At 39.1% G+C, this 10932-nt stretch overlaps 1 protein-coding gene across 3 annotated transcripts; it reads left to right on the forward strand.

The window, feature by feature from the left end:
- The first annotated feature begins 230 nt into the window (after nucleotides 1–230).
- slc35a5 (solute carrier family 35 member A5) lies at nucleotides 231–10114 on the forward strand. Of its 3 annotated transcripts, none has more exons than XM_044132180.1 (10): nucleotides 231–299; nucleotides 1682–1860; nucleotides 2024–2122; nucleotides 3945–4078; nucleotides 5106–5173; nucleotides 6133–6321; nucleotides 7065–7265; nucleotides 7354–7481; nucleotides 7824–8092; nucleotides 9365–10114. In XM_044132180.1, exons 2-10 carry the CDS (start codon nucleotides 1734–1736, stop codon nucleotides 9431–9433), a joined length of 1284 nt encoding a protein of 427 aa, XP_043988115.1. In that variant the 5' UTR covers nucleotides 231–299; nucleotides 1682–1733; the 3' UTR covers nucleotides 9434–10114. The 3 variants fall into 3 exon arrangements, with proteins under 3 accessions (XP_043988115.1, XP_043988114.1, XP_043988113.1); XM_044132179.1 differs by lacking the exon at nucleotides 231–299 and adding an exon at nucleotides 684–829 and having other exon boundaries at nucleotides 3948–4078; XM_044132178.1 differs by lacking the exon at nucleotides 231–299 and adding an exon at nucleotides 686–829.
- The last annotated feature ends 818 nt before the right edge of the window (nucleotides 10115–10932 follow it).

Genomic DNA, 10932 nt, shown 5'->3' on the forward strand with positions numbered 1-10932 from the left:
TGACAGTGATTCAACAAGACAGCAGGTCAAAATTAAATATAAGAACATTTTGCAGTACCTGGGAAGCATGTGGATAGACGGCTGAAAACAATCTACAAATGGAATGGAGTAATAACTTAGAAGGTCCTTGCCTACATCACCCTTTAGTTAGCTTTAACTTTGGGTAACTTCCTGTTTGAGTCGTGTTGCTTTTATTTTTGAAGGGGGAATTTCCGGTTTAACTGTTACCGCAAAGTTAGCTTAACGGCAACCAGAAGATGAGATAGAGATGATAAAATTCATCTTGATAGAGACAAAAGGTATGTTTATTAAACACGTAAATAGGTACATGTTTCAAATATTGTGTGACTTAAACTGTAAAATTACATAAAACATCTGTGTTTTTTTAACCATCGTTTATTTAATACTCTTTGTATTTAAAAACACTACTTAATTCTAAGTCATTTGACCATTAAAATAAGAACTTAAAGAGCCGCAGCAGAAATGAAATGCAGTTAAATAAATAATTAAAATCAATATTTGTGAATGTTCAAATGAGCAAGTTATGTTTTAGAGTAAAAGCAATTTCATTGGGGTTTCCAACAGAAAAATGTCTTTTTAATGAATATATTCAATGTCATTTCCAACTCAGTTCCATCAAATGCAGCAAAGCGTATCTGAGAAGAGTTCCTACAAATGCCTACGTTCTGTAGCGCGCGAGTGCTCGTTGCATGACGTCACCGCGCCAGCTGCGTCGTGAACGCGTACTCTTCCTAACAAGGAAGTCGTCGGTTTGTGTTGACGGAATAAGATTCTTCAGCTATGGATCGGATAAAGGCAGAAATAAGTGGTACGTCCCTGTAAAAAGGGAGACATATTTCAGTTCGTACTGGTTGAACTGCTACAGAAAATATGACTTTATTTTAACTCCTAATATGGAACCACAGTTGTCATGCTATATTAATGCTAACTAAACGGTGAGCAGCTTGTACAAAGAGAAAGGAGAGTACAGAAAAACACCACTATTATTTCTGTTTTACATGATTAGACGGGCGTTATTAACTTAATTATGTTAAAGCCGTTTTTATAAAATTCTAATAAATGTGATTATTCTTCCATAGATTTATTGGTTTTAAATGTAGATTGAGAATGGCTACCTGTCTCTGTTAAAAAGCCCAAAGCTAACCTCGACTGTGTAGTCCTGGGTCTTCAACCAGGGGTGTCCACAGTGCGGGGCGTGGGCCATTTGAGGCCTTTGGAATAATCTAGTGTTGATAAATAGCAGGCCTAAAAGTTTGTCTTAAGCAAATTTCATGACATTGTGTGACATCAGTTCAATTCAATCGAATTCAATTAAAAATATGCTTTATTAAACTCGGTGGGAAATTAAATGTTGTTGTAACTCATTCAAGTTTCTTCAAAAACTGGACTCCAAAGACTTGCCACGATCCCATGAACTCTGTCTGGTGAAGAACCATCAGTTTGCCAGTGTTTCAGTCATTTAAAACAAAATAACTCATTCAATAACTATCAATATCGACTGATATGAAACTCTCATGTCTTGATAAGTTCTTCAGCCATACCATCAAGCCCACATAACCCCTCTCTCATTTGTTTCAGCTGCACTGACAAGTTGTGACCAGTTGAATTTTATCTTCAGTGTTGCAGTCATAATCCAGCAGCCTGCTTGTTTGTGTGACAGGTCTGAAGAGGTGAACCCAGAGCAGCTCCCTGTGCCCCAGCCAGCCAGAGCCATGGTGAGCTGCTGCCCCCGCCCCATGCTCTGCTCCCGCTCCTCAGCCTATACGCTCGCTCTCGGCCTGGGCTTCGTTACCTTGGGGACGAGTCGCATTGTGCTGCTCAAGTTCTCAGCAAACGCCGGTGAGCGACAGGATGTCCATTTTTAAACATGACATTGAATGACAATAAACTCTGTGTCTTTGTATGAGACGGTTGTCTCCAGCAGGGGCATCCACAAAAAAGATCAGATTTGTTTCATAAGTAACACATCTTGCTGCTTATTTCTTTTCTACTTTATTTTCAGAAAACAAGTATGACTTCCTCCCTGCATCTGTGAACCTGCTCGCTGAAGCGCTGAAGCTGCTCTTCTGTCTGGTTATGTCAGTCAGAGTGATAGTCAGAGGTAAAAACATCACTGTCATGGTATTTACTAGAGATGCATATTGATACAGATATCAATATCTGTATCGGTCCCGATATAGAAACAAATTCCAAATGGGGTATCGGTGACAATGTTCCCGATCCATAAGGGCAGATCTATTCGGTCTATTTCTAGGCTGTGTGCTCTGAGCGACATCATACTTTATTATTTATTTTACATTATATTTAGAATTCCTAATTTATCTTTCTGAAAAATTTGAAAGAATGTTTGTCGCAGTTTATTTTTTACGTATTTGACCAACGTCGTCAACCTGTTGTTTTTGTTTCTTTATTTATTCTATAGTCACTGTTCTATTCCTGTTTGCTCTGACTGAACAAATTGAAGTTGTGTTGTTTTTTTAATGTTTGACCGAGCTTGTGAAGCTATTGGTGTATTTAAGTGTGCTGTTCTGACGCAGAGTTATCAAATAACTGGTTAATTCAGTACATTTATGTTTTGTTTAAAAAAAAATAATAAAACCCATTTTGTTTAAAAAAGAAATATTTTGAAACACAACAATTTGAGCAATCGATTCAGCGATATCAATCTGTATCAGATCGGTATCAGCCGATACTAAACCTCAGATATTGGTATCGGTATTAATAGTGTAAAATTTGGATTGGTGCATCTTCAGTATTTATAATGGAGAACAGATGTTTCCATTATAAATAAAGGAAACATCTGCTTTCTTCTAACTGTCTGAAGTCAAATCAAACCAAACTTCTCTTGCTTCAGGACAGAATCATCAAAATTGCTTCAGTGTACAAAAAGCCACAATAATGAGAGAGAGAATCTGCCAGAGTTTCATAAATTAAGACATTTTGCGCTGCTTTTCTGCTGTGTATGTGGGTTTCTCCGCCATTTTTATCACCAGTCTCACTGTTCACTCTTCTTGTCACCTGGCACATCTGATGAGTGTGTCACCTTGACTATAATCATATAAGTTTTATAGAAGTTGTTTCTACTTTTGTGCTCCATTTCAAGCCCAGAACATTTTGACACTCTGACATTTGTTTCACTCATCATCTCTGTCACATATCTCATAGATTCATAGTGTGGATGTGACATGTTTTTATCATACTTGTTTATTCCAGTCTGTCTGGCTTGATTCTGCTGAGGGAGACGCTTTCAGGAGATGTCTGTGTCTGAGAACAAGTAACAGCCTAAAGCTCACCATGTTTTCAGTCAGCTAATTATTAGCCACCAGGCTAGTTCTTATGACATTTGCTTGTTTGTTCTTTAAAGAAGTAGAATCAGATGGGCAAATATGAAGATTATTGTTGTCGTTTGAATTAAAAGTAGGGATGCACCAATCCACTTTTTTCACTTCTGATATCTATATCAGAGGTTTGGTATCAGCTGATACCAATCCCATACAGAAAAACATCGCTGTATTGACTCATTTCTTTTGTAAGCACACATAAATGTACTGAATTACAAATTAATTGGATAACTTTGCACCAGTGCAGTACACCTAAATACACCAAACGTTTCACAAGTTTGGTCAAACATGAAAAAACATCACAACTTTAAATTGTTCAGTCAGTGCAATGAAGAGTGTAAGATAGATATAATGTGAAATAAATAACTATAAATGATATCACTCAGACCGCAAAGTATACAATTATACTGAATAGATCTGCCCTTATGGATTAGAAGCATTGTTACTAACAATTTGAGTTTTTATTATATATGTCCCAATATTTTAAAAATATAGGTGCAGCTCAAGTTAAAAGTAAAAATGTTGCATTAAAAATTCATACCAGAATGCTGTGCGCGCTTGTGTGTGTGTGTGTGTCCTCAGAAGGACGATCATGCAGAGATCTGGGCTGCGCCTCCAGCTCCTCCTTCCTGATCTCCTTAAAGTGGGCCGTTCCAGCGTTCCTCTACTTTCTGGACAACCTCATCATCTTCTATGTGATGACCTACCTGCAGCCGGTAGGTAAACGGTCAGATCAGGATCCTCATCACACACTCTCAGGTCCAGACTTACAGGGATGTGGGGCCCTGGGCTAGAGCCACTTTTGGTGGTCCATCCTCTATAGGCAAATTCGTCTACTTTTAAAGATTACAGCACAACAATACATAGTCTTATGCATGAACTGATGCACGGTAGGTTTAATACGTCTCCTGAACAGCAGCTCCATATATTCCTAAAAAAATTACTATAACTTCTTAATTTTCAAATACTTGAGGATTGTTTATATTCGTAAAATTCCCAGACTTTGAATAAAATTCAAATGGTTGTAGAATCATTTGATATGGTTCTACAACTTTTATATAAAGTACAATACAAAACATATATTCATTTAAGCAAAAATGAAAAAAAGTGTTTGGTGCCCCCTTAAACTCAGCGCCCTGAGCTACTGCCCATGTCAGCCCTTTGTAATGTCTGGCCCAGCACACTGTGCCTTCCCAATTTATAATTTTTTTATTGTGTGTATTTTGTGTTTGTTTAATTTTGTGTATTTTATTTTTTAATTTAATTTTGTGTATTTTATTTAGCTTTATTTTATTTTGATTTGTGTGTTTTATTTGTTTTGTTTTATTTTATCCAGGCTTTATGTGGTAGACCAAGTTGAGCTTTACTACAGTGGAAGGAAAAAAATGTATTGCTGTTCTACAGTAAAAATCTTTAAAGTCCGATGTGTCTTTTTAGCCAGCCCCCTTTCACTCCAAGATATGTATATATGTATATGTGTATATCTTAGTCTCTGTAAATCCAGCTTGTTTCTGAACTCAGAGGTTCTTTAGAGAATATTAGTGATCAAACGGCATCATGGAGGCCAAGGAACCTTTTCTCAGGTATTCAGTGTGATTATTTGGGGAGTAAGAGTTGAGGAAAGAGTTAGAGTTCTTCCTGTATGTCAGACCTTGATCCTTCATTCTTTTCTTTCTGAAGGTCTTGGTTTGTTATTCTCCTCTGTGACCTGCAGTGACTCTGCTGTTTCTCTTGTTGTTCCAGGCCATGGCAGTGCTGTTCTCCAACTTTGTCATCCTGACCACAGCTGTTCTCTTTAGACTTGTTTTAAAGTAAGTGGCTCAACTCAGCATTTCCTTGTTCATTCCTACTCTAAGATGTGAATACTAATAGTAAAAGACAAAAGGTATTCTTGCATTCATGCACTATTGGTGACCTATGAAAGGTGTCTGTTTCGCCTTAAAATGTCTTAAATTAATACCTAAATTTAAGGCCTTAAAACCTCCTAAATTTATTACAAAATGTAAGTTGTCAGGCAAAAGTAGTTGCTAACATACGTTTGATAGCTAGCTAGCTGTTTTGCACCTGTCGTGTGTATTTGCAGCTTTATCATCATCTGACTGGAGAACATTCATTTTTGCCACTGGCTCAGTTCTGTTCACATCCCCATATGTGGTTAGACACATTCTGCACAAAAGAAAAAAACTTTTCAGTCAGGCACTATGGGGGACATAGAGCCATATGTAGCATGAAAAACACAAATCTGCTAAGAGCCACAGACTCCAGAAATGTCTGTTTTTATTAGTATGATTGTAATACAGCAGAATTTCCCAATCACCCCTTATATTTACATTTTTTCTTTCTTAAATTTCAAGCTGGCGCTAAACTTTTGACATACTGAAACCTGCACATACCCTGTAGCTAGCTAGCTAGATCTTTGTGTCCATTATATCTAAGGGCAACTTCATCCAGAAACAACACAGTTTTGATATCCTGGTGTGGCTAAAGCTCCCTAGAAAACAATTTTATATAATCTGATATTTTCTTTTGCACATTTCTGTCACAATGCAGGTATTGACTTACATTCATAACAGCCTTAAAAGGTCTTAAAATGTCTTAAAGTAGAGCTAGCGAAGCCTGATCTTACCAATCTACAGCATAAAGGGAGCTATAGGTTTTTCTTAATCTTGTGTTGAGCATCTTCAGACTGACCAGCTGTCGTCCCAGTGGAATAAAACCATTGTGATGGAAAGCTTCGGCATCAGGCGGACATGTTTGGTTTTTCCGTCAGGAGACGCCTGTCCTGGGTTCAGTGGGCTTCTTTAGTTATCCTCTTCCTGGCCATCGTCTCCTTGACAACGGGATCAGAGGGCAGCCAGAACTCCATAGCAGTGCCAGGCCTTCACTCAAACCCGCTCTCCACCCCGTCCAACTCCTGCATCCTCTACACTCAGCTCCTAGAGCAGATGAAAAACAGCAGGTAACTTCACTCTGATTTAATACAGAACGTTTCTCTGAAGAGGGACAAACAAGAAAGGATTTGATCGATTGGAGGCAAAAAATAAATAAATAAAAAATCTGAGCTTGAATTCAATTTAAAAAATATGCTTTACTGATCCAACTGCGAGGTTAAATACAGAAGGCGGTATTGGAAGCAGGTGACTGAATCACATGAAGTAACACAATAGAGGAAACAATAGTTCTATTCAATCTGCAGAGGAAATGCACTTAAATAGCAGCATAACTAAAAACATTTACTGGTTGATCTGTGTTTCATTCAGAAATGTTTCCCTCAGTGTATTATAAGCCTGGAGGGCCACCAGGCTTTACTTGGCCCCCCGCCAGGCTAACAGTCATTTGTTTATTTTAAATGGGAGTTATTTTATACACCAGTAACATTGACAGTAAAGACAGATTAAGCTGGATTTATAGCTGGGGCACCAATTGCATCGTCCCTGCATCTGCCTGTTGGCTTCACACACTATTTCAAAATTACAATTCTTGCTTATGTGACTCAGAATTTTGTAACTTTAACTGAATTTTGTGACCTCAAGAGCCTCCACCACCGGGCTTAGCAGGTGGTCTGAGGGAGAAACTAGTAGTCATCATAGATTGAACCAGTAAATGGATCGTTTCTTGACTGAGAAAAGACTCGAGAGAGCATGGGCCGCCGTCTCCAGAGCTTGTACTCCTGTGGTGAGTGTGTCGTTGGTTGCTCGGCAGCGCCTCCGCGTCGTGGACGTCGTCTCTGCCCGGTCAGGCCTGGAGGGACCGGGTGGTGGAGAAGCTGCAGACGTTGGGCGTGGGCCACCTCCTGCTGCTGCTGCAGTGCTTCATTTCCGCCATGGCCAACATCTACAACGAGAAGATCCTGAAAGAGGGAGACCAGCTCACAGAGAGCATCTTCATTCAGAACAGCAAACTGTGAGGAAACGCCGAACAGCAGGAACGCAGTGTGTGTGTTGGGGTGTGTGTGTTGTGGTGGTCTCACCAGGCCGCCTGCTGTCTGCAGGTATGTGTTTGGTGTGGTGTTCAACGCTCTGACTCTGGGACTCAGCAGCGAGGCGAGAGGACTCACCATCCACTGTGGCCTCCTCCATGGACACAACGTCTACTCACTGGCCCTGGTGCTGGTCACTGGTGAGGACTGATGGGTGATGCTGCTACTGCTGCAGCGCTAATGAGCAGAGATACTGATCTGCCAGTGTCTAGAGATTCAATTCTGATCTTTAGAGTCACAATTCATCTTCAGCTAGTTTTGATTCAGAAACAATTTTTGATTCAGAAGCTATTTTTTATTTCCATTCTCGAGATTCTGTTTAAGTTATGTGACTGACAAGAGTGTGAACAAATAAAAGATTTATTTAAAACCGTTATTATCATGTCAATTGACTGAAATTTCATCCATTTCTATTTTACCAAAAATTTATTTGTGCATAAAATTCTGTAAATTAAATTATCTTCCTCCTCCTCGCCCCTCAGCTGCTCTGGGCTTGTCAGTCGCCTTCATCCTGAAGTTCAGAGACAACATGTTCCACGTGCTGACAGGCCAGATCACCACCGTTCTGGTCACCGGCTTCTCCCTCTTCCTGTTCGACTTCCGGCCGTCGCTGGACTTCTTCCTGCAGGCGCCCATGGTCCTGCTGTCCATCTTCATCTACAACGCCAGCCGGCCCAGGGACCCCGAGTACAGCCTGCAGCAGGAGAAGCTGCGGGTCATCAACGGAGAGGTGTTTGAGAGGTCCAGAGGGGTAAGCAGCTGACCTCGGGTCAGCAGGCGGCTACACGCTCTAAGACTTTGAGCTAAAGCTTTTCACCACTAGGTGGAGTCTGAGCAGTTAGCCAGAGAAAGGTCTGAAACATACAGAGAAAGTTTTACACCTTTACCAACATTTTTTAGACATTTGTTTTAATCTCTTTCATGTACTACATTTTTTAGAAATTATTTTTGTCCATTGTAATTGTTTATTTAGTTTATTAGGCCTTCATAGCCCTTTGAGATCTCAAGACATAAAGGGCATTAAAAATAAAATCTACTGTTATTACTGTTATTAAAAGACGAGAAAACTTTGAACAGAGGGGAAATCACTGAGAAATGGACAAAGACAAAACAGAAACTAGTTAAAGTCACAATGAGAAAGCAGCCTAAAAACAATCTGAGCTTAAGAGTTATGGTTTGATTAAACTACATCTGAAATATCTGAATTCCAGAAGATATATTTAGGGTAAAGTAACAAATAAATAATCACCAAAAGCAACACCATGCATGATGTGAAATATGGTAGCGGCAGGATTTAGTTTGTGGTTTAAAAGATTTTGACAAATGTTAGTGGAAAAAAAAATCCCTACATGACCAATAGTGGATTAGTGATAAAGAAGAAAAAGCTTTTAAGAAAGCAACGTTATGTAAAAATGGACTTTTTGAGCTTTACATCATGTTATAATGTTATTCCTTCATTAAAAACATTTATGGAGTGGTGCTTTGATTCTTTCATGCATGTTGAGAAATCCTTTAGTCTCCATGGCAACCATTCAGCTGCGCAAAACATCTGGGTGGACTAGCTCTGCTTTAGAGACAAAGTTCCTCCTCTAAGCTGCAGTTTCCAAGCCTCCATATTACAGGACAGCTTTCCCCCATTCAGCTCCTTCAGACTAGCCAACAGCAATTAGCAAACACCTGGTGGAACTGAACATCAGCTGAGCTCATTATAGGAGCTACTTCTCAGTCCAGTGCTGGTAAGAATGATGTTAGCGTGTTAACAGAGGAGCCATGTTGTGATGACTTCCTGAAGGCGGAGCTTCAGAAAGAGCAGGAGCTTCTTAAAGACCCAGAGCCCCAATTCAGTTATTTTTTTCCTTCTCCCTCAATAGTTTATGCACTGAACTGTACAAAATGTCAGATTAAAAGGGTAAACGTTTTTGAAATGATTCATCAGGAAACCACTGCATAGTTTAGGCCGCGTGGATCCAGTGGGACGAGTGTATTAACACATCCTGTCCTCTGTGTGTTCCTGCTGCTGTAGGACGGCGAGGAGCTGGAGCTCCTTACCAAAACCAACACCGACAGCGAGTCTGATGAAGAGTCTCTGTAAAATCCCGAGTTCGGAGGATAAACCGCTGCTGAAGCTTCTCTGCACAGAAGTCTGAACCTCGTCACTTGGTGGAACATCAAGTTTGTCCCACTTTTTACATTTTCTGTCTTGAATTTGTACGATGTCACCACATGTTCAAGAATCAACTACTTGTTTGGAAATTCTATTTTCTTGTGCTCTGAGCGCCCAAATGTTCAAATTCATTGACAGTTTAATTAGAAACCAAGGACAAGCTGCCAATTTCACTCTGTTTCCAGTATTTGTTTTGCTGTGGAGTGAATCTTTATCAATGCAGACATCAGAGAACACTATTGCTGCAGTGAGTTGGACAAAAAAAAGCTTGTTTACCAATAAAAGCACAAAAACGTTCCTGTTCCCAAAACTTTCTTGAAGTGAAAAATGAAGCAAAAGCGTTTCAGTTCATCAAATCTCTGTGTGTGGATATGTGGAGCAGACCTCCACGATTATATTTTATGTATATTTAATGGTGCGTCTGACCTGAGAGCATTCAATGAATGGGCTTCAGATCTGCTGCAGCTTCATCATTAATGTTGATTTGGTGGATTAAATTGTGAAATTCTGTAAAATGTATCTTTCTCTTAATATTGTTGATGCCTTTGAAATACGTATGCCATTTATTGTGAAATGACTTTTTTTTTTATTAAAAGAAACTTGCTAAAGCACGGCGACATTTTTGTGTTAATTCTTCTCTTAAAAAAAAAAAAATCAGTTTTATGTTTGAAGAACAAACAAAACAATCTTCTCAACCCGGGTTCATAATTAGATAAATTAATTTAAGCATTTTAATTTGCTCACAGCTTTAGGACATGTTGTCTTTAGATTTTCCCTTTAGCGCCTTACCAAATCGAGCCAGCAGGGGGTGATAATCCTTAAGACATTGTTGCTGTGTACACAGCTCACCCAGATAAGCTTCAGTAATTCATGATCATGAGTCATCACTTTACATATTGTGAGTCACTAAATGATTACATTTTGTGTCCTTCAAATGCTCTTTGGGTCTATAAAGAGTTTAGTTGTTTTTTTGGTATAAAAATATAACCCTCTTTCCTCAATATTCATATTACTGAAGCGATATAAATCAGTTAGGATGCTACTTTTACATTATAAAACCAACTTTTAAACCATGTTGCTTTCAACCAGGCAGTAAAAATCTGAAATGACTCAGCTAAACATGGCCGCTTCCTGTACTTTACAGTTGGGATTGCTATCTCTGGTCATTATAACCAAACAATTTGTTTTCATTTTAGCTTCGTCAGATCACAGGACACAAGATTGAGGCTTTTCTTAAATCTGTTCTTTTATGTTTTTTTGGTTAAATAACTTCCTCTTTGATGGTTAGGTACAAAATTCATTTCACTGCCGGTGGATAATGAAGCTCAGCATCCTCTCAAGGTCATCTGGTTTTGTCACATCTTGACATGTTTACATTAAACCAATTTATTTTCATAATTCCAATTTGTGCAATGATATGGTCAATG

This window comes from Gambusia affinis, linkage group LG11 (assembly GCF_019740435.1).
Source record: "Gambusia affinis linkage group LG11, SWU_Gaff_1.0, whole genome shotgun sequence".
In the NCBI taxonomy this organism is placed as follows: Eukaryota; Metazoa; Chordata; class Actinopteri; order Cyprinodontiformes; family Poeciliidae; genus Gambusia; species Gambusia affinis.

Excerpts from the sequence above, each read along its gene's own strand:
- slc35a5 (XM_044132178.1), top strand. The coding sequence starts at position 711 with ATGACGTCACCGCGCCAGCTGCGTCGTGAACGCGTACTCTTCCTAACA. Across the intron at positions 4,079-5,105 it reads TGATGACCTACCTGCAGCCG|GCCATGGCAGTGCTGTTCTC; the intron begins GTAGGTAAACGG and ends TTGTTGTTCCAG. Across the intron at positions 6,322-7,064 it reads GAGCAGATGAAAAACAGCAG|CGCCTCCGCGTCGTGGACGT; the intron begins GTAACTTCACTC and ends GTTGCTCGGCAG.